This window comes from Chiloscyllium punctatum, chromosome 41 (assembly GCF_047496795.1).
Source record: "Chiloscyllium punctatum isolate Juve2018m chromosome 41, sChiPun1.3, whole genome shotgun sequence".
NCBI lineage: Eukaryota > Metazoa > Chordata > Chondrichthyes > Orectolobiformes > Hemiscylliidae > Chiloscyllium > Chiloscyllium punctatum.
The window spans coordinates 9,840,258-9,864,433 of NC_092779.1; the positions used below are offsets into that span (position 1 = coordinate 9,840,258).

At 41.3% G+C, this 24,176-nt stretch overlaps 1 protein-coding gene across 5 annotated transcripts in view; it reads right to left on the reverse strand.

Moving 5' to 3' along the window:
• pign (phosphatidylinositol glycan anchor biosynthesis, class N) overlaps nt 1–24,176 on the reverse strand; it is a 160,711-nt gene that overhangs the window by 31,500 nt on the left and 105,035 nt on the right. For 4 of the 5 annotated variants that reach the window (XM_072560349.1, XM_072560346.1, XM_072560348.1 and 1 more), the window contains one exon: nt 7,969–9,287. The exons of the other annotated variant lie outside the window; for it this stretch is intronic. In XM_072560349.1, the coding sequence (XP_072416450.1) occupies nt 9,164–9,287 (124 nt within the window). In that variant the 3' untranslated portion in view covers nt 7,969–9,163. Of the gene's footprint in view, nt 1–7,968; nt 9,288–24,176 lie in introns of those variants that run through there. 5 annotated transcript variants of the gene reach the window in all.

Sequence of the window (24,176 nt, forward strand, 5' to 3'; positions counted from 1 at the left end):
ATCCTTTTGATCAAACCGCGCTGACGGTATTTATACACGGTCCTATTCACACACACATATACGTAACCAGTGTGCATTCCTCGTGTATGCCTGAGACTCGGGAGATTGCTGTACTCAATTTCTACCTCTTGGTGAAGTGGATGTGCAGAGACAGCAGGATTTAGAGAGCAGCGAAACACTGTCCGGTGGATCACTGATGATTCAGTCTGACTTGTCAGCTGATAATGTATTGTGAAGTTTCAGGGTTCACGAACCAAAGTGTCCCTTCATCCTGAAACATTTTCAAAACTAGCCGGCAGTACTCAGAGTGATAAACACCCTTTACCAGCAGCCCAGGGATGACTAGAGGGTAGTTCTCTGACTGTGACCTTCATATCACAAGTGAACGTTCAATCGCAATAGCAGTAGAGTTGAAACTAGCTTTTTAACTTCTATCCTTATGCATTCTTCAAAGGGAATAGCACAAAGGGTGTCAGTAGTTTGGGGCTTAATCCACAGGAGGTAACTTGCTGTTAAACAGGGAGTTGTTAGGCCCTTGTTATTTTTATAGTCACAAGAGATCACAGTCTAATCTGTTTGAAGTTTCTTTGACACCTCTGGTGGTTACATTTCATCAGTACACAGAATTGGTTTAGACTGGTTATTTAGACTTCATAGCAATGTTCTTTTGAAAGACACATTTTAAAAGTGTCCCAAATATTTTGGGGCTCAAGTGCATTATCGCATCATATTTGAGTAACTGCACGACGGAGCAACAGTGAGAGAAGAAAAGGAAATGAATATGTAACAGCAAGGACTGGAAGACTCGCTCTCCTTGTTCCCTTTTCATCATCTTCAATGTCAGCACTGGTGAAAAAACACATCAGAGAAACATCCAGCACCAAGAACTCGATTCTACAAATTTCAATACTGCTGAGGATACCAGACATCAACTAAACAGTCATGGCCTCAAGTTCAATTGTAACAACTCAAGGACTCTAAGAACCATTTAAACAATACACTCTTACTGTTGTTACTAGACCCTCTCTCTTTTTAAGAACTTAATATCTGGGTTTGTGTTTAATGTCACATATTATTGCTTTTCCAGAGGTTAGTAAGTAATAAAATTTCTTTCTTTCCATTCAAAGAAACCTTGAAATTGGCTCTTGAACTTTGACAAGTACCACAGTTTAGTTGTAGTGAGCTATAGCTTCCTGCTAAAAAAGTAATAAAATATTTGCTGTGACTGACCAACAGAGAGGTTTCGGAAGAGGGGAGCCTTGTCACCCCTTCTCAGATATCTTACAAATTGCTTTTCAAGTTTATGAAGTGTCAACATAAGGTAGATAGTGATTGATATAAGAATCACTCACAATATTTGGCAAGATTAAACAACAGGTAATCACAAAAGAGATTTCAAAGATTTGAAAAAATATATCAGCAGGATAGAATGTGTAATTCTATGGCACAAACTGCCGAGGAAGCAGAGCCCATAAACATTTTTAAGTAATTGCTTGAACAAAAGATATTAAAGCACATGAAGTGAGGCTGAGATTGGAGCAGATGGCCTAATGGCTTGACTCTATGCAGTAACATTTTATAAGTGTCATTAAATGGCAGTCTCACTGATAGCTGTGTTGGACCAAACTTTATTATAATAAAATTGTACTTTTGCTTTGTTATTCCAAATAGTGGAGTTCTATTATCACAGCAGAAATGCTGGAATTTTGAGTCTTGGTGTTGCTGGGATTCCCTTTGAAAACTGATCTCTTGCAATATGTTTTAAAAAGCTTTGGTTTTCTGTAAAGAAAGGGTCACTGGACTCAGAACATTAACCCTGTTTCTCTCCACAGATGCTGTCAGCAATTTCTGTTTTTGTGTGTTTCAGATCTCCAGCATCTACAGTTCTTTGATTTGTTTTATCATCCTGGCTTTCTCATTCCTCTGTTTAACAAAGAACGTGTCATCTTTAAAAAAAAATCATTCAGAAGAATGTTTTAGAAGATGTTAGTTGGGGTATAATTACTATCCAGGGATTCTGGAAGAACAGCTCTTTGTCACATTATGGCATGGGATCATTTAAATCACCTGTCAGGGCAAATATTTCCTCAACTTTTATCACTTCTGCTTTGGTGAACTATTAAAGTATTTCTGATTTCTAGCATCTGCAGTTCTTTGGTTTTTTTTAACTAAAGTGTCAGGGTTATTCTTCAGGTTTGAACTGAGATTTGAAGACAACTTGGAAGGCTGAAGGTAAAGCTGACAGCTACACCAGATTTAAAGGCAGGAGCATCTAAAACTTTACGTCAGATATAAGGATTTTCTCTGGTTTTTGAATACTTGAAAGGCAACCATCATTAGTCGATAATAGTTCCTTTTTAACCCTTATTTTCCCCAAATGCATTGGATAGTGAAAGAAAATGCGAGGGAACATGCAGAGGAAATAATGATGCCTTGGATGAATAAAATGACTGGCAGTTGGATTAATAGTTCATATAGCATGTCAGGGATTTTGAGTTAAATTAACTGTTAACTTTCCACAAAACATTGCTGTACACTGTGTATTCTAGATTAGATTAGATTCCCTACAATGTGAAAACAGGCCCTTCGGCCCAACAACTTACACCGACCCTCCAAAGAGTAACCCACCCAGACCCATTTCCCTCTGACTAATGCACCTATCACTACAGGCAATTTAGCATGGTCAATTCACCTGATCTGCACATCTTTGGATTGTGGGTGGAAACCGGAGCAACTCCATGTAGACACAGGGACAATGTGTAAACTCCGCACAGTCGTCCAAGGCTGGAATCAAACCTGGGACCCTGGTGCTGTGAGGCAGCAGTGCTAACTGCTGAGCCACCATGCCGCCATCTATTTGTGCCACAGATGATTCAAAGTTATATAAATGCTTTGGCAACATCTGCCACCACTCTAGTATCTAATGTATAAAAATATTTGAAGCACAGGAAGCCATTCAGCCCATTCATTTACATCAGTTCTCTGCAATTACACTTTAGCTTGTACCATTCCCTTCTCTTCACCCTGCAAATCTTTTCTCTCGAAGGAGTTACTCAATGCCCTTTTGCAAGCCACTCTCAGGATGTTACAATGCAGGCTTATATTAATATTAATACTTGGATTCGAAAATGGAAATTGACTTTCAATTCTGTGAATATAGGAACTAGGAGCAGGAGCAGGCAATTTAACGTGATTGTGGCTGATTTTATCAACCCCATCTCTTCAACAGAAGCATATCTATTTCTTTCTTGAATCTGTTGATTGATTCTGCCTCCACTGCACTCTGGAGCAGTGAATTCCACAGATTCACAACCCTCTGGGGGAAGTAGTTTCTCTTCATCTTAGTTTTGGACCTGAAGAAGGGTGACTGGACCTTAAATATTAACTCAGCTTTCTCTCCACAGATGCTGCCAGGCCTGCTGCAGCAATTTCTATTTTTGTTTCTGATTTCCAGCATCAGCAGTTCTTTCAGTTTTCAATTTTGAACCTAGCCCCTCTCACTCCATATCTATGACCTCTTGTTCTAGACTGTCTCGTAAGAGGGAACATCTGTTCAAAAACCCATCTTATCTGAAGGTGACATTTATTCGGATCTGTCAGAATATCATTTGGAAGACAGAATTCAAGACAGTTTTCCAAGAAAACAATGACTACATTTCTCTGTCATCTGCCTGAGAGGTTAATTGCTGAATGCTCACAAACTTAAGTTTTATGATCCACAGGCACATAGTCAGGAGCCACTAGAATGTTGAGTTCAGTAAAAAAAAAGTTATACCAACAGTGGACAGTGTTCTTTGGTTTTTCTCCAAGTCTGTATTCTGAGAGAGTTGGAAATAAATTCCACACCATCAGCGCTAGAAAGAAATCTTAATGTCCTTCAGCAGTCTAAGGAGAAGAGCTAGAAAGAGTCTGTGAGTTAGTGTGTATTAATGTGCCTTAGGCAAAGACAGAGAAAACTGCATCTAGTGATTGTACAAAAGGTCAGTTGTGTGAGAAGCTTAAAGTGATTATACTTCCCTGAGATTGATTATCTGTAAGGGATGTTGCTGGGAACATTTTTCTTTTGTAGTAGATAGGATAGTGAAGAAGGCACTTGGTATGCTTTGCTTTATTCGTCAGAGTATTGAATGTTGAGGAACAAAGAAACCTTGGAGTGCAGATTCATAGTTTGTTTAAAGTAGTGTCGCAGGTAGATAGGATAGTGAAGAAAGCATTTGGTATGCTTTCCTTTATTGGTCAGAGCATTTAGTATAGGAGTTGGGAGGTCATGTTAAGACTGCACAGGACATTGGTTAGGCCACTTTTCAAATATTGTGTGCAATTCTGCTCTCCTTCCTATTGGAAGGATGATGTGAAACTTGAAAGGGTTCAGAAAAGATTTGCAAAGATGTTTCCAGGGTTGGAGGATTTGAACCAAAGGGAGAGGCTGAATAGGCTAGGGCTGTTTTCCCTGGAGCAGTGGAGGCTGAGGGGTGACGTTATTGAGATTTATAAAATCATGAGGGGCATGGATAGGATAAACAGACATAAACAGACACCCCAGACCCTAGGGTAGGGGAGTCCAGAACTAGAGGGGATAGGTTCAAGGTGAGAAGGGAAAGATATAAAAGGGACCTAAGGGGCAATTTTTTCATGCAGAGGGTGGTACATATATGGAATGAGCTGCCAGAGGAGGTTTTGGAGGCTGGTACAATTACAGCATTGAAAAGTCATCTGGGTGGGTATATGAATAGGAAGGGTTTAGAGGGATATGGGCCAAGTGATGGCAAATGGGACTATATTATGTTTGGATATCTGGTTGGCATGGACAAGTTGGACTGAAGGGTCTCTGTTTCTGTGCCAGCTAAGTACATCTCTATAACTCTATGGCATTTTTGTTAAGATTTTCTAAATTACCTTATACTGTCACCTTTAAAAACTATTTTTGTGTTTAATCAACTTTGATATTCTTTTGTTAAAAATGCATTGGCATGTGACCTATTCCAGATAGGGCTAGCAGACACAGCAGATTCACTAGTCTAGGCTACGAAATAGCCGGAAAATAGGGCTGAAAAACGCCAACTCACTTGAGCATCATATGTATATGTTCAATGATTGCAATTTGGTTACCATGGTGGTCAAAAAAAATATATTATGATCTATCAAACCAGTTTCACTCTCAGATTGGATTTGTCTGGAATTACCATCAGCTGGCATTATAATAGTGTTTTTCATATCTCAACCAAACACTATGGAAAAGCTTTTCTTTAAATCAGTGTGTCCTCTTCCCAATCCTGAAGATCAAAATTTCCATACACCTGGCAAAAAGCAATTGAACTGAAGTGGCCTCTAGAAATATTTAAAATTTACTTTCTGAAAGTACTGAGCCAGGTTAACAGCTCCAGACTATTTATGAGCAATGTCATAGATGGTCAGCAAGGTTAGAATGAAAAGTAATTTATCACTATTTTTGAATTATTTTATGTTGGTCTGTTTCTGTTAAGAGTTTGAACTGGCTAAAAATGAACCAACTGAAGCAAAGTTATACATTCTTTGTCAAATTGACCATGTGGTTGAGATGTTCCAGTTTGCACTCAATTTTCCACCTTAACTTTACTATGTTTGATGAATCCAAATTCACCACTTGCCATTATGTGAATGACCTCAAAATCTCTCTGGGTTTCTGGTCTAGCTCCATGGTGCATACACCACACCTCCAACATTACAGGCACTTTTAAGCTGGGGGTGCTATTTACATTTGAAACTGTGTTGACCTTGTCTAGACCTATTCCAGACAGGGCTAGTGGACAAAGCAGGTTCACCAGGGCGAAAGTGAGGACTGCAGATGCTGGAGATCAGAGTCAAGATTAGAGTAGTCCTGGAAAAGCACAGCAGGTCAGGCAGCATCCAAGAAGCAGGAAAATCGACATTTTGGGCAAAGGACCTTCATCAGGAATAAGGCAGGAAGCCCCCAGGGTCGAGAGATAAATGGGAGGGGGGTGGGGCTGGAGAGAAGGTAGCTAAGATGGAGATGGGGATGAAGGTGATAGGTCAGAGAGGAGGGTGGAGCGGATAGGTGGGAAGGAAAATTGGCAGGTAGGGCAGGTCACGAGGATGGTGCTGAGCTGGAAGGTTGAAACTGGGGTAAGGTGGCGGGGGGGGGGGGGGGGCGGGGGGGGGGGGAAACGAGGAAGCTGGTGAAGTCCACATTGATGCCCTGGCGTTTAAGTGTTCGGAGGCGAAAAATGAGGCGTTCATCCTCCAGGCAATGGGGTGGTGAGGGAGGCTAGCCAACAATCAGAGCCAAAAAACAGGGGTAGAAAGCACTAACCCATCCTCACTGTACATCCCAAATAGCACAGTACAACAAAATGCACACAATTTGGTCCTACAGAACAGGACACCTTAAACACACTTGAGGATAATCATTATCATATTATTTATCCAATGATCTCTAGATGTTTGGCTATCAGTGAGGATGTTGTAGTGAAGTGAGTGCATACTACTGTTGTTATAAATTTACCTTGGTGGGAAGATTGGTTCTTTTTAAATATATATGATGGTTGTGGAAACCTGTTGTGGATTGTAGGTTTCTTTTTGTAGGTCAGGCTAATAAATTGCTGTCGAGTTATAGCTTGCTATGCTGACACCTCGCAATGTTTTGTGATGCTTACAGCTGTGTGCTTGCTGATGCTGAGAGCAGTGAATGCAGCTGGTCAGTTTATTTTCAAAATGCCACCTCTATCCCTGTAAGGAAATCGTTGTATAGTTGGCTGTCATTGTATCTATGGGGAATGAAACCTGCATTCCAGTGACAATGTGCTAAACCAACTCATAAAAGAAAACTCAAGTTTGAGAATAACTGGCCAAGACAGGAGAGTGTGGGGTTCAGTTCCAATATGTGGTTGAAAAACTGGCAGTTATGGACTGAGAGATAAATTATGTTATGGTTTCAAGTTGATGACCTTTCATCAAGGTCTGGCAAAAGCTCACATTGTTTCTCAGTCCATGGAAGCTGCTGAATATTCTCGATTTATAATTTTAAAAAAATCAAAATTTGACTGGCGTGAAAAGGGAATGAGCTAAAACGGGAAGACTAAATAAGCTAATATCCCAGAACTTTTTATAGTTTATAAAATTTGAAGGTTACATAGATAAAAGTTAGCCCAGATTATAGGCTAAAATATAAAGGGCAAGTAAAGTCAAAGTGCATAAATTAAGTAAATTTCAAACAGTTATCAGGAAAATACTCCTTTGGATGTAGGTTTGCTCGCTGAGCTGGAAGGTTCAGTTTCAGATGTTTCATCACCATACGAGGTAACATCAGTGAGCCTCCGGATGAAGTACTGGTGGTATGGCCTGCTTTTCATTTATGTGTTTAGGTTTCCTTGGGTTGGTAGATGTAATTTCCTATGATATCATGTCCTGTTCTTTTTCTCAGGAGTGGTAAATGGGATCCAAGTCAATGTGTTGTTGATAGAGCTCCGGTTAAAATGCCATGCTTCTAGGAATTCTCGTGTGTGTCTCTGTTTGGCTGGTCCTAGGATGGATATGTTATCCCAGTTGAAGTGGTACTGTTCTTCTTCTGTATGTAAAGATACTAGTGAGAGTGGGTCATGTTTTTTTTTGTGGCTAGTTGATGTTCATGTATCCTGGTGGCTAGTTTTCTGCCTGTTTGTCCAATGTACTATTTGTTACAGTTCTTGCAAGGTATTTTGTAAATGACAGTAGTTTTGCTTGTAGCTGTATAGGGTCCTTCAGGTTCATTAGATGCTGTTTTAGTGGGTTGGTGGGTTTGTGGGTTACCATGATGTCAGTGAGCAAACCTACACGCAGAACCTCAACCTGAACTACAAATCTTCTCAAAACTCACTAATACTCCTTTATTTGAGGAATGATAAATTATTGAAATAATCCATTAGACAAGACAAGAGAGTTATTATCAGGACGATTTAAGATATAACTAGACACTTAATACAGAATTAATGTACTCAGGGGGTGGAATTCCATAGGCTAAATAACCATTTCCCATTCTTTATATTTTATTAATTCACAAAGAAAGAAACATATTACATAAAAATCTGGGTCACACACATTGAATAACAAGTCCATAAATATTCAAGTTGTGCACAGCACATTCAAACCATGACTATAATGAACTTAAGGCATACTGGATAGTTTCATTACATAGATAATTACATGGACTCAAAATGCAACATTTCAGAGAAGGCTACATTTGGGTCACTGTATTACAATTAAGCAAAAGTCCCAAAAGCTGGAATTGCCAGGTTTATACATGCATTTAATGGCAAACTAGTTGTCTTAACATGGCATCAACATTAATCCCATTTAATTAAAAAGTGACGCCAGACATGTAAACGTTGTGGTACAACTTATTCTGCCACACCCCTGAAATTCACCTGATACAGCATGTTCGAAGAAAGAGCAGTAAGGAGCATAAATTGAAATATGTATAAAAAAAAAAGAACCTTTCAAAAAGGCTTAATCATTAAAAGTGTTGGGTTTTACATTCCACCACAGTAACCTCTTCAGTACCTTTCTCCTTTCAGTTTATTATCCTTTAAATTTGGTATTTCATTTTGAGATTTCCACATTTTCTTTCTGGCAAATCATCCACACTTTTGCTCTCTCCATGCTCAATTACAATGGCAACTTTTGTCTTTGATCATCAACTTTCTCACTGCAATTTGCAGCCAAATACACATTCAAAACTGGAGGAGACTTTAGTCCAGTTGCAAATGGTACAATGATGCCCTGGTAAACACAAATGCTTTTCATTTATTGTAAGTTTAGTAAACTCTGAAAAGATTTTCTGAATTCAGTTTCAAATCTTCCAAAGCTAGATTAAAGTTGATCTTCGGTAAAATTACAATTGTCTAGTTATTAATATTGATTTCAGATGTTACAATGGCATATTCAAGCTGACTGCATATTAAAGTGATTTGCATCAGACTGGTAATAAAAACATGATTACAAACCTCTGGTCACTTTCTGTTTCTAGGTTAACTATTTCGTGTAACCAATTGGTAACACCATCTGGCACACAATGAGGATAAGCCAAGAAGGTTTGTGTGATCAGTCACAGTCAATGCATTTTGGTTTAGATTAAGACAGTCACAGTTAACCATTGCAGATCCATTTTAATCATTATGTTACTCAATCATTACATAAAATGCTGCTTAATTTTCTTGTGAAGTCCAATTCTCTGGGTAGTCAGGATCTTAGCCAAGCGACTTAGAAACATGAGAAAAATGGTCATCGACATCACAATGACGTAATGACTGATACTGCAATAAAGGAAAGATCAATTAATTTATTTAATTGCATAACTTTGAAGAGGAAATGTTGCTTTTGTACTTAAGCTATCAAATCTGATTAAATGTTTCTGCTATGATGGTTTTTATAGGTGATGTGGAGATTAATAGGGGTCTACCCTGGATAGGATTTTCCTTGCTTACTGAAAGCAGTCCAAACGCCAATCCAGAGAGTTACACAGAGAGTAATGCCAATACCCAAAGGAGCATCAATACATATGACACTTGCACTCTTTGTATCAAACTGTCTCACTACAGTCATTGCAACATTAAAGGTCTCATACTGGACTGACCATATTGGAAAATTCCCTGTTGTCAACAGTAGAAGATCTTTGTTGCCTCCCAGACCAGAACAATTATTATAAAAATTACTATTTACAAATTCTTCGTGTTGACACCAGTTTGCAGGTTCTCTTCCTGCAGTGCTGAACATAAAGTAGAGTTCTGTTGTTATATTTAAGTAGAGGTTGAAGCAGGTGGAAAAAATGCCTAACACCCCTGTCTCCTTGAGAAATTAGACCAAGAATACGTAGCACTGCCACAGGTTCCAGCTTTAACCACTGTCAATTCCTTTATAGCTGAAGGATATGACACAGGTGCCAGAGGTATAGGCTAAGATTATACTTGATAGTTGAGCTATTGTTTTGAACGAACCACATCAGATCAACAGGTAGACTCTGTGGCCACTCCAGACGTGTTTCTAACAACCCCTTACTATACTGTGCTTTCCATTTGAATGCAAACATATAATATAAAGACGATGTGAAAATCAAGGTACAGACCTGTAAAGTCTGAAAATGCTCAGATTGAACAACCTTTACTTAGAGCTGCTCACTCAGTTTCAAAATCGTGTTTCAGCTTCAGTGCAGAAGCCAGAATTGAAACTGACAGAAAATATAATGTAATAAGGCAAGTTACATAGATGGTAACTGTTCTATATCGATGGATTAACACCAGTTCAGTTTTATGGCAAACATGACTCAACATTATGATTGGGTCTTCTGAATGACCCGTAGAGAAATATAATTTTTATGAAGTTAAAAATCACACAACACCAGGTTATAGTCCAACAGGTTTAATTGGAAGCACACTAGCTTTCGGAGCAACGCTCCTTCATCAGGTGATTGTGATGAAGGAGCGTCGTCCGAAAGCTAGTGTGCTTCCAATGTTGGACTATAACTTGGCGTTGTGTGATTTTTAACTTTGTACACTCCAGTCCAACACCGGCATCTCCGAATCATAATTTTTATGAATTACAAAGCCAAATAAAGCAGTTAAAATCTCAAGTTCGCACTCTAGTTTGTGCTGTTCAACATGCACATTAGATGGGCTGATTGCTGTTCACTGCTCTTCAGATGGTCTCCATATTTCTCGGCGACAGAAAATAGTCTGATTGTGGCCCAGAGAATCTCATAATTTTGTCCAGTCACAGGAACAGACTTAGCCAAACTGCCCCCTCACAATCAATGTCTCAAATCACTTGTAAAGATTAGCCACAGACAGGCAGGCTTTTAATACCTTTACAGGACTCTGAGGAGATTTACCATAACATTTCTATGGACTATGACAATTTAAGTACATTTAAGTCATCCAACTTTAAGTACATTTAAGTCGACATTGGACAAGCATTTGGACGTACATGGAATAGTGTAGGTTAGATGGGCTTCAGATTGGTATGACAGGTCGGCGCAACATCGAGGGCCGAAGGGCCTGTACTGCACTGTAATGTTCTATGTATGTTCTAAAGATTGAGGCGAGATTTTATAAAAGGTGATGACAGACTTAGTTAAGATACACAGAGAAAACCTGTTCTCATTAGTTGATCTAACAAGGAGTAAGGGACCTAGATTTTAGGTTTTTGGCAAGAAATGCAGGGAGTGACAAGGAAAAGCCTTTTTTAATGCAATAAATGGTAACGACATGGAACTCTATGCCTACAAAGGAGGGTGGAGCTGAGACAATGATTTCAAAATGAATTTTGATAAACACAAGGGAATAACCTTGCAGGGCTACAAGGCTAAAGCATGAGGATGTGGTTGCATGGCGACCAAGCCTGGGAAATCAATATTCAAGGACATCGACATTCCAGAAGACTAGTCAAAAAGGAAAAGGAGACGGGGTTACTTTGTTAATAAAGGATGGTGTCAGTGTGGGCGTGTGTAGTGGTAAAGGTGTCATAGATCATGACGTAGAATCAATTTGCATGGAAATAAGGAATAGCAAGAGAAAGAAATCATGGGTAGGAGAGTTCTACAGACTCCTAAAGAATTGTATCACTGTAGGACAAAGTATTAATCAGGAGATCATCGAGCTGTACAAGGAGAGCATTACAATTGGTATGGGTGATTTTAATCTGCTTATTGACAAGACAAATTTGATGAGAAGGGTGACATGGAAGACAAATCTGGAGAATGCATGAGATATTGTTTCTATGAGCAGCATGTTACAGAATCTACTCAGGAACAGGATATTCTAGATCTAGTAAAGTTTAATGAAGTAGCGTAAGAGATCTCATCGTTAAGAATCCTCTGAGGGTAGTGATCACAACATGACAGAATTTCAAATATGAAGGAGAGCAACCTGGGTCTCAAACCAGTGTCCTCAACTGAAATAAGGGCAATTACAGAGCGGACTGTGAAAATAGATTAAGAGGAAGGTTGACAGAAGAGCAGTGGCAGATGTTTAAGCAGAGATTTCATAACGCTCAGCAAAAATATATTGTGGTTAACAAAGGTTGTCAAAGAGAGAATCCAATCAAACATTAAGGCATACAAAGCAGCAAAAACTCATGGCAGGCCACAGGAATGGGTATTTTGTTTTAAAACAAACCAGATGTGGATGATTAAAAAGCTAATAAAGAGGGAGAAAATTGATTATGAAGGTAAACTGGTACAAAATATAAAAAGCAAACGGCGATACTTGTACCGGTATAGAAAGATAAAGCAACTAAAGTGTGGGACTCTTGAAAGATGCAACTGGGGAATTAACAACAGAAAAATGACAGATAATTTAAACCAATAGTTTGGATTGGTCATCACAGTGGAAGATACAATGAAGATCACAAAGATAACTGATAAGAAATGGGAGGTAAGGTCTTGTAACAACCTCTATCAGGAGGGTCAAAATATTTGACAACCTAAAGGGATATAAGGGCGAGCAGACTGGCCTGCATCCCAAGGGTTTTAAAGGAAGTGACTGCAGAGATAATCGAGGCCTCTGTTCAAGGTGGGATTAAGACAGAAAGCAGAAAACTGAGAGTTACTTAGCCCAATGTCCACCATTAGGAATAAAAGATTTAGAAAAGCTTAACATAATCAAACAAATGGAATCAACATGATTTTGACTGGGAAAATGATGTTTGACACATTTGTTAAAATTCTTTGAGGATGTAACAAGCAGAGTCGATAAAGGGGAACCAGTAGATGTAATGCATTTGGATTTTCAGAAGGCTCTCAATACGATGCCACATAAAAGGTTACTGCATCAGAGAAGAGCTTCCAGAATTGGGTGTAACGTATGAGCACAAACTGAGGATCAGTTAACAAACAGAAGACAGAAAGAAAGCATTAATGGGCCTTTTATCATGCTGGAACGACATCAAGTCGAGTGACACAAGGAGAAGTCCTACAGGCTGAATTAATGACTTCAAAGAGAGGCAGAATGTACCCAAATCTGCCGATGGTATATAAGTGGGAAGGCATGTTATGAAGAGGACAGGTCAAGTGAATGGACAAAAACACGGCAGATGGAAGTTGATGTTGGAAAGTGCACTTGTTTCATACTTTGGAAGGAAGAATGAAAAGGCAAACTATTACTTAAATGAGGAGCAATTGCATTTCAAGGGATCCTGGTGCTCTTGTACATGAAATGCAAAAGATCAGCTGCAAGCAGCAAGTAATTAACATGACAAATAGAATTTTGGCTTTTTTGCTCAGGGATTGGTGTTCAAAAATAGGGAAGTCTTATTACAACTGTACAGGATGTTAGTGAGGCTGCAGTTGGAGTACTGTAGATAGCACTGGTCCCCATAGTTACGGATATATTGGGATTGGAGCAATTCAAAAAAGATTCACAACACTGATTCCAGTGATTAGGAATTTATTCATTATAGTTTAAAATGATGAAAGGTAATCATATTGAAAAACATAAGGTTCTGAGGGGGCTTGATGTTGGAAGGGTATTTATACAAGTAAGGGAATCTTGAACCAGGGACATAGTTTAACTCATTTAAAACTGCGATATAAAGGAATTTCTTCTGTTAAAAGGTAGAGTTTGTCTGGAATTCTCTACCTCAGAGTTGAGGAGGCTAAATTACTGTAAAGTATTTAAAGAGGAGGGAGATGGATTTTTGAAATCTCGGGAGTTGATGGCTATGAGAGATGGCATGAAAGAGGAATTGCTATCTGGGCAGATCAGCCATGATCTTATTAATGGCAGGCTTGAGGGGTTGACTGACATACTCCTGTTCCTATTTCCTATGCTCTTATGAACGGGACTGACTGGCCTGTTGGAGTTGAAACGTGTGTGCTGGAAAAGCACAGCAGGTCAGGCAGGATCAGAGGAGTAGGAGAGTCAACATTTTGGGCATAAATCCTTCACGAGGAATGTGATCCTTGTGGAGGGAGGAGGAGAACTTCTTCAAGGTGGGAATCCTTGGAAGAGGCTTCACTAAGGTTTTTAGCAACTAGGAGAAGGTGAGGACTGCAGATGCTGGAGAGTCAGAGTTGAAAAGTGTGGTGCTGGAAAAACACAGTGGGTCAGGCAGCATCTGAGGAGCAGAAGAGTTGACATTTCGGACGTAAGCCGTTCATCAGGTTGGTTGCTGGAAGAACCCCAGCTAAGAGCCGATGAACTGGAGTCTGAGCTTCAAACGTTGTGACACATCAGAGATGTGGAGAGTTGTCAGGATGCTGTCTTTGAGGAGACAATCACACCCCTTGGGCTAATTAAATTGAATTTGGCCAGTGGTCAGGGACAGAAGGGTGAGGCTGAGTGAGGAGTGGTAGAGAGATCCAGGACATAGAACCTGGATTCTGCAGGAGCCTCAGTCCCTGTCCTTGTCCAACAGGTTCAAGCGTTTTGCCCTCTGTGTGGATAGGAAAGGGGACTGCGAGGACGATGACTGAATGCAACACCGTGGTACAGAGAGCCATTCAAGTGGGGGGAGAGAAGAGAAATGTTGTTGTAATTGGGAATAGCATAGTTAGAGGCATAGACACTGTTCTCTGTGACGAGGATCGAGAGTCCCAAAGATTGCGTTGCCTCCCTAGTGCTTGGGTTTGGGATATTTCATCTGGGCTGCAGAGGAACTTAGAGTGGGAGGGTAAAGATCCAGTGCTCGTAGTCCAAGTAGGTACCAACCATGTTGATAAAACTAGGGCAGAGGTTCTTCTAAGGAAGTAAGAACAGCTAGGAGCTAAATTAAAAGGCAAAACCATGAGCTAATTGGCACAGGGTCAATAAGATTAAGCAGGTAAATGCGTGGTTCAAAGATTGGTGTGGGAGAAATGGGTTTGAATTCATGGGATATTGGCACCAGTACTGGGGAAGAAGGAACCTGGTCTTCATCTGAACTGTGCTGGGACCAGGGCTGTAGATGGGGCTTTAAACTAAATGAGTCTGGGGGGGAGGGGGTGTTCAGTTATAGGGGCAATTAGAAAACCCGAATTAAAGGAGAAGGTAAGAGTGCAGAACTCAGGAGAGTTTATTAAAATCTCCAGACACAAATAGGAGTGAGTGTTTGGAAAGGGTTAGCAACCAAACTTCAAGCACACTGGACAAACAAATGACAATAACAGGGACAGTTATTACAGGACTTAAAGTGTTATATCTGAATGCACACAATGTAATGAATAAGATAAGTTAGCTAGTGGCGCAGATCAAAATTGGCAGGTATGACGTGGCTGCAAGCGGATCAGGACTGGGAGCTGAATATTCAAAGACATACATCCTATCGAAAAGATAGGCAGGTCTAAGGAATGAAATTAAATCAATAGTAAGAAATGATGTAGGGTCAGATGGTGCAGAATCTGTGTGGGAAGAATTGGGGAACCGCAAAAGTGAAAAAAAAACATAGTTGGAGATATGTACAGGCCACTAAACAGTAGTCAGGAAACACCAGGAGATAAAAAGGACAGAAAAGGCAAAGTTACACTGGTATGGGAGATTTTAATATGGAGGTGGACTAGGAAAATCAGATTGGTAGTGGATTGCAAGAAAAGGAATATATGAAATGTCTAGATTAGCGTGGTGCTGGAAAAGCACAACAGGTCAGGCAGCATCCGAGGAGCAGGAAAATCAACGTTTTGGGCAAAAGTCCTTCATCAGGAATGAAGGCAGGGAGTCTCCGGGGGTGGAGAGATAAATGGAGTGGAATGTCTACGAGATAGCTTTTTGGAGCTGCTCACAGTGGAGCCCTATTGTCCAACGAGGCAGACTTGATAAGGGAGCTTAAGGCGAAGGAACCCTGAGGAAATAGTGATCATAATATGATTGAATTACTCTGCAATTTGAGAGGGAGAAGATAGAATCAGAAGTAAAGGTATTACAGTTGAATAAAGGCAACTACAGAGTCATCAGGGAAGAGCTGGATAGAGTAGACTGGGAGAGGAGCCCGGCAGGAAAGACAGTGGAACAACACGATGTCTCTGATCGTGTTTTTGGGATCCTTCGGGGGGAGGGAGAGCAGCCCCAAGTCGTGGTCCACATTGGCACCAACGACATAGGTCGGAAGAGAGATGGGGACTTAAGGGAGAAATTCAGGGAGCTAAGATGGAAGCTTAATGTTAGGACAAACAGAGTTGTTTTCTCTGGTTTGCTGCCCGTGCCACATGCTAGTGAGGTGAGGAATAGGGAAAGGAGTTAAACACGTGGCCACAGGGATTGTGCAGGAGGGAGGGTTTTGGGTTTTTGGATAATTGGAGCTCTTTCTGGGGTAGGTGGGACCTCTACAAGCAGGATGGTCTTCATCTGAACCAATATCCTGGGTAGGAAATTTGCTAAAGCTATTAAGGTGGATTTAAACTAATACAGCAGGGGGATGGAAACCAAAATTGTGGGACAGGTACAGAAGAGAATGAGAGTAGGGAGTTCCAAAATCAAGTATCTGACACTGGCAAGCGAGAACCTGGTTTGAAGTGTGTGTACTTCAACGCGAAGAGCATCCGAAATAAAGTGGGTGAACTGGCAGCGTAGGTTGGTACCTAGGACTTTGATGTTGTGGCCATTACGGAGACATGGATAGAGCAGGGACAGGAATGGCTGTTGCAGGTTCCGGGATTCAGATGTTTCAGTAAGAACAGAGAAGATGGTAAAAGAGGGGGAGGTGTGGCATTGTTGATCAGGGACAATTTTACAGTTGTAGAAAGGATGTTTGGGGACTCGTTAACTGAGGTAGTATGGACTGAGGTTAGAGACAGGAAAGAAGTCACCATGCTGGGAGTTTTCTATAGGCTTCCGAATAGTCCCAGAGATGTAGAGGAAAGGATAGCAAAGATGATTCTCGATAGGAGTGAGAGAGGCAGGGTAGTTGTCATGGGGGACTTCAACTATCCAAATATTGACTGGGATCACCACAGTACGAGTACTATAGATGGGTCAGTTTTTGTCCAGTGTGTGCAGGAGGGCTTCCTGACACAGTATGTAGACAGGCCTACAAGGGGCGAAGCCACATTAGATTTAGTACTGGGTAATGAGCCTGGCCAGGTGTTAGATTTGGAAGTAGGTGAGCACTTTGGTGATCGTGATCACAATTCTGTCAGGTTTACTTTAGTGATGGAAAGGGATGGGTGTACTCCACTGAGGAAGAGTTACAGCTGGGGGAAGGGAAATTACGATGCAATTAGGAAAGATTTAGGAAGTGTAGAATGGGGAAGGAAACTGCAGGGGATGAGCACATTAAAAATGTGGAGCTTATTCAAGGAAAAGCTCCTGTGTGTCCTAGATAAGTATGTACCTGTCAGGCAGGGAGGAAGATATAGAACGCGTGAGCCGTGATTTACGAAGGAAGTGGAATAGGTAAAAACAATGACTGCAGATGCTGGAAACCAGAGTCTAGATTAGAGTGGTGCTGGAAAAGTACAGCAGTTCAGGCAGCATCCGAAGAGCAGTAAAATCGACGTTTCGGGCAAAAGCCCTTCATCAGGAAACGTTGATTTTACTGCTCCTCAGATGCTGCCTGAACTGCTGTGATTTTCCAGCACTACTCTAATCTAGACTAAGGAAGTGGAATCCCTGGTTAAGAAGAAGAAGAAAGCTTATGTTAGGACAAAATGTGAAAACTCAGGGCGCTTGAGGGTTACAAGGAAGTCAGGAAAGACCTAAAGAGAGAGCTCAGAAGAGCCAGGAGGAGACATGAGAAGTTGCTGGTGGATAGGATCAGGGTAAACCCTAAGGCTTTCCATAGGTATGTCAGGAATAAAAGAACGACGAGAGTTAAATTAGGGCCAATCAAGGATAATAGTGGGAAGTTGTGTGTGGAGTCAGAGGAGATAGGGGAAGCACTAAATAAATATTTTTTGACAGTGATCACTATAGAAAATGAAAATGTTGGCGAGGAAGATACAGGGATACTTGCATCTAGAGATTGAGGTTCACAAGGAAGAGATATTAGATATACTGCAGAGTGTGAAAATAGACAAGTCCCCTGGGCCGGATGGGATCTATCCTAGGATCCTCAGGGAAGCAAGGGAAGAGATTGCTGAGCCTTTGGCATTGATCTTCAAATCATCATTGTCTACAGAAATAGTGCCTGAGGACAGGAGGATAGCAAATGTGGTTCCCTTGTTCAAAAAGGGTAGTAGAGACAACCCTGGTAAGTACAGACCAGTGAGTCTCACTTCAGTTATTGGTAAAGTGTTTGAAAAGGTTATAAGAGATAGGATTTATAACCATCTAGAAAAGAATATTCTGATCAGGGACAGTCAGCACGGTTTTGTGAAGGATAGGTCGTGCCTAACGAATCTTATTGAGTTTTTTGACAAAGTGACCAAACAGGTAGATGAGAGTAAACCGGTTGATGTGGTGTATATGGATTTCAGCAAGGCGTTCGATAAGGTTCCCCACAGTAGGCTATTATACAAAATGCGGAGGAATGGGATTGTGGGAGACATTGCAGTTTGGATCAGTAATTGGCTTGCTGAAAGAAAACAGAGGGCTGTAGTTGATGGAACATGTTCATCTTGGTGTCCAGTTACTAGCGGCGTACCGCAAGGGTCGGTGTTGGGTTCACTGCTGTTCTTCATTTTTAAAAATGACCTGGATGAAGGCTTAGAAGGGTGGGTTAGTAAATGTGCGGGTGACACTAAGGTCAGTGGAGTTGTGGATAGTGAAGAAGGATGTAATAGGTTGCAGAGAGGCATAGATAGGATGCAGAGATGGGCTGAGAGGTGGCAAATGGAATTTAATGTGGACAAGTGTGAGGTGATACACTTTGGATGGAGTAATCGGAATGCAAAGTACTGGGCTAATGGTAAGATCCTTGGGAGTGCAGATGAGCAGAGAGATCTCGGTGTCCATGTACACAGATCCCTGAAAGGTGCCACCCAGATTGACAGGGTTGTTAAGAAGGCATACAGTGTTTTGGCCTTTATTAATAGAGGGATTGAGTTCCGGAACCAGGAGGTTATGCTGCAGCTGTACAAAGCTCTGATACCGCCACACTTGGAGTATTGTGAACAGTTCTGGTCACCGCATTATAAGAAGGATGTGGAAGCTTTGGAAAGGGTGCAGAGGAGATTTACTAGGATGGTGCCTGGTATGGAAGGAATGTCTTGCGAGGAAAGGCTAAGGGCCTTGAGGCTGTTCTCGTTAGAGAGGAGGTGGTTGAGAGGTGACTTAATAGAGACATACAAGATAATCAGAGGGTTAGATAGGGTGGACAGGGAGAGCCTTTTAACAAGTATGGGGATGACAAACTTGAGGGGACACAACTTTAAAGTGAGGGGAGATAGGTATAAGATAGATGTCAGGTAGTTTCTTTACTCAGAGAGTAGTAAGGGTATGGAATGCTTTGCCTGCAACGGTAGTAGATTCGCCAAGTTTAAGTGCATTTAATTTGTCATTGGACAGGCATATGGACATACATGGAATAGTGTAGGTGGGATGGGCTTCAGATTAGTATGACAGGGCGGCGCAACATCGAGGGCCAAAGGGCCTGTACTGCGCTGTAATGCTCTATGTTCTACGTTCTAACAATGGCAAGAGTTTCTAGGAATAATTCAGGAGACACATGAGAGATTCATCCCGAGGAAAAAAAGCATGGTACAGGGATGATGAGACGATCATGGCTGACTCGGGAAGTCAGGAATAGCATAAAAGCAAAAGAGAAAGCATATAATGTAGCAAAGGGCAGTGGAAAACCAGAGGATTGGGAAGCTTACAAAGACCAACAGAAGGCAAGAAAAAAAGAAATAACGAGGGAGAAGATTAAATATGAAGTAATCTAGCCAGTCATATAAATATTGTAATAGTTTCTTTAGATATATAAAGACAGGCATATGTGGACATTGGGACACTGGAGAGATAGCAATGGGGAACAAGCAAATGGCTGAGGAACTGAATAATTACTTTGTGTCAGTCTTCACGGTGTAAGACATGAGTAATATCCCAAAAGTTAAAGGCAGTGAGGGGGCAGAGCTGAATATGATGGCCATCACCAAGGAGAAAGTGCTAGAATGGCCTGAAGGTGGATAAATCACCTGGATCAGATGACTATATCCCAGAGTTCACAGAATCATACAATCCCCATAGTGTGGAAACAAGCCATTTGACCCAAGTCCACACCGACCCTCTGAAAAGTAACCCACCCATTTCCCTACCCTATTACTCTACATTTACACCTAACTAACACTTACACCTAACCTACGCATCTTTGAACACTATGGCAATTTAGTACAGCCAATTGACCTAAATAGCACATCTCTGGACTGTGGGAGGAAACTGCAGCAGCTGGAGGAAACCCACGCAGACATGAGTAGTTGCCCAAGACTAGAATCGAACCCAGGTCCCTGGCGCTGTGAGGCTGTAGTGTTAACCACTGAGCCACCATGTCACACCGGTTCTAAAGGAGATAGCTGAAGAGATAGTGGAGGTGTTAGTGGTGAACTTTCAGAAATCGCTAACTTGATACACCTGCTCAAAGAGGGAGGAAGGCAAAAGATGGAAAATTACAGACCAATTAGCCTAACCTCGGTCATAGGTAAGATCGTGAAGGATGAGATTTCTGAATACTTGGAAGTGCATAGTAAAAAAGAACGTAGAACATAGAAAAGTACAGCACAGAACAGGCCCCTTGGCCCATGATGTTGTGCCAAGGAGTACTCCTAATCTAAAATAAAATAACCTAACCTATGCACCCTTCAATTCACTGCTCTCCATGTATATGTCCAGCAGTCACTTAAATGTCCCTAATGACTCTGCTTCCACCACCACCACTGGCCATGCATTCACAACTCTCTACGTAAAGAATCTACCTCTGACATGTCCTCTATACCTTCCTCCTAATATCTTAAAACTATGACCCCTAGTGCCAGTCAATCCTGCCCTGGGAAAAAGTCTCTGGCTATCAACTCTATCCATGCCTCTCATTACCTTATTTACCTCAATGAGGTCACATCTCTTCCTCCTTCTTTCCAGACAGAAAGGTTTGAGCTTAGTCAACCTCTCCTCGAAAGGCAAGCCCTCCAATCCAGGCAGCAACCTGGTAAACCTTCTTTGTACCCTCTCCAAAGCCTTAGTATTTTTCCTATAATACGGGGACCTGAACTGGACACAATATTCCAAGCGTGGTCTCACTAGGGTTTTATAAAGCTGCAGAAAAACCTCGCGGCTCTTAAACCCAATCCTCCTATTAATGAAAGCCAAAACACCATATGCTATCTTAACAATCCTATCCACTTGGGTGGCAACTTTGAGGGATCTATGTACTTGAACACCAAGATCCCTCTGTTCCTCCATACTGCCAAGAATCCTGTCTTTAATCCTATATTCAGCATTCAAGTTAAGCCTTCCAAAATGCATCACTTCGCATTTATCCAGGTTGAACTCCATCTGCCATCCCTCAGCCCAGCTCTGCATCCTGTCTATGTCACACTGCAGCCTGCAATAGCCCTCGATACAATCAATGGCACCTCCAACCTTTGTGTCACCGGCAAATTTACTAATCCACCCCTCAACCTCCTCATCCAAGTCATTTATAAAAACTACAAAGAGCAAAGGCCCAAGAACAGAGCCCTGCAGGACCCCACTCAACATTGACCTGCAAGCAGAATACTTTCCATCTACAACCACTCTGTCTTCTGCCAGCCAACCAATTCTGAATCCAGATAGCCAAATCTCCCTGTATCCTGACTTTATGAATAAGCCTACCATGGAGAACCTTATCAAATGCCTTGTGAAGTCCATATAAATCACATCCGCTGCTTGACCTTCATTGACCTGTCTCGTCACCTCCTCAAAGAATTCAATAAAGTTTGTGAGGCCCAACCTGCCCCTCACAAAGCCATGCTGACTGCTATGATTTTCCAAATAGTCATAAATCCTATCCCTCAGAATTTTTTCCAAAACCTTGCTGACCACAGACATAAGACTGACTGGTCGGTAATTGCCAGGGATTTCCCTATTCCCCTACTTGAAAAGAAGAACAACATTTGCCTCCCTCCAATCCTCCAGAACAACTCCTGTGGAGAGTGAGGAAGCAAAGATCTTCGCCAGCAGCTTAGGGGAATGTCAGCATGGAAATAGGGGAATGTCTGCATGGTTTCATCAAGTGGACGTCATACCTGTCAAATCTGCAAGCATTCTTTGAAGAAGTAACGAGCAGCTTAGACAAAGGAGAGAGTCAATGGATGTTATCTAGCTGGACTTCAAGAAGGCCGTTGACAAGGCCTGTGCCGCACATGAAGCTACTACGAAAGATAAATGCGCATCATGTTACAGGCAAGGTGCTAGCAAGGATAGAAACATGGCTGTCTGGCAGAAAGCAGAGAGTGGGGATAAAAGGGTCTTTCTCAGCATGGCGGCTGGTGACAAGTAGTGTTCTGCAAGGTTCAATGTTGGGACCACAACCTTTCACTTTATACATGAATGATTTGGGTGTAGAAACTGAGGGCATTCTGGTTAAGTTTGCAGATGATACAAAGATAGATAGCGGGACTGGTAATATTGAGGAGGTGGGGAGGCTGCAGAAGGATTTGGACAGGTTAGGGAGTGGGAAAAGCAGTGGGAAATGGAGTACAAGATGGGAGAATGTGAGGACATGCACTTTGGTAGGAAGAATAGAGGCAGGGACTATTTTCCAAATGGGGAGAATATTCAGAAGTCTGAAGTGCAAACAGACATGGGAATTCTAGTCCAGGATTCTCTCAAGGTAAACTCTTGCAGGTTGAGTCAGTAGTTAAGAAAGCAAATGCAATGATGGCATTTATTTTGAGAGGATTTGAATAAAAACAGGAATGTACTTCTGAGGCTATATAAGGCTGTGGTCAGACCACATTTGGAATATTTAGAAGAATGAGGGAGAGATCTAATTGAAACTTACAGAATAACGAATAGCCTGGTCTGAGTAGACATTGGGAAGATGTTTCCATTTGTAGGAGAGACTAGGACCCAAGGACACAGCCTTAGAATAAAGAGAAAGCCTTTTAGAAAGAGATAAGGAAAAACTTCTTCAACCAGAGAGTGGTGAATCTATGAAATTCATTGCCACAGAAGGCTGTACAGGCCAGGTCACCGAGTATATTTAAAACCAAGATGGATTGGCTCTTGATAGTCAAGGGGATCAAGGGTGATGGGGAGAAAGTGGGAGAATGAGATTGAGAAACTTATCAGCCTTGATTGAATGGCACAGTAGACTCAATGAGCAAAATGGCTTAATTTCTGCTCCTATGTCTAATGGATTGCTTTGCAGAGAACTGGCATGGACGCAATGAGCCAAATGACTATCACTCTATGATCAATGTAACTATACAGAAAGCTCACAAGTCTATGTTGAAGAGCAGTTTTTGAAATACTAGATGGTGTCAATGAGCACAACATAACTAAGACAGCTACAGTGATATTATTAATTGCGTTGCTAGTATCAGGGGAAAGGGAGGAATATGTTTGTCTCGGCACTGGAATGAGCTCTAATCTTGAAAGCAGGGTGGAATTTCCTAGAGTTAGGAGAGATTCACACATCAATTCTTACTCTCCAATTCCATATTGTGAACAGGGCAAGAAAAAACTTCAGAATTCATGTTTTCTAAGCTATTCTTTTCAACACTGTAGAATGGGTATAAATGATTCTAATGCACGCACACCATGGTATTAAAAAAAAGCAAGCCTGAGGCTGTATTCGTAGAAGACTGCAATTCAATCAACATCACACAGAAGCATCTATTCATTATTTTTTATGGCACTATGCCAAAACAATTAGGGTCTTCTTTCATGCACTTGGGGAAGTGAATAAAAGGTAGCAACCTATCATAACAGGCATTGACTTAAGGTGAAAATGGATCCATATCTAAAATGGTTGCCAACCCAGGGTCTGCACTGTTATGGGACATGACTTCCCAGTCTTTCAGTCAATGTTTCTTAGAAATTGCTCACTGGAGGACTTGTAACAGAGAAGCACATGTTAATGGATGTTAAGTATTGTCCCCTTCTTGATCCCTCTCAATGTCAAGAGTGAAAGAGGTAACCGACCAAAGATAAAGAGGCAACTTAAAGCTTCTGTGATGAAACCACCCATCCATCCATCCACCATGATTCTGAACGTGTGACTGAATCTGAAAGGCACTCAAACTTTGACGTGTTTTATGCTGAACAGAGGATGGGCCTGTACAATATGATCCAAGGTGAAAAAAAGTTGGTCAGTAGCTTTCT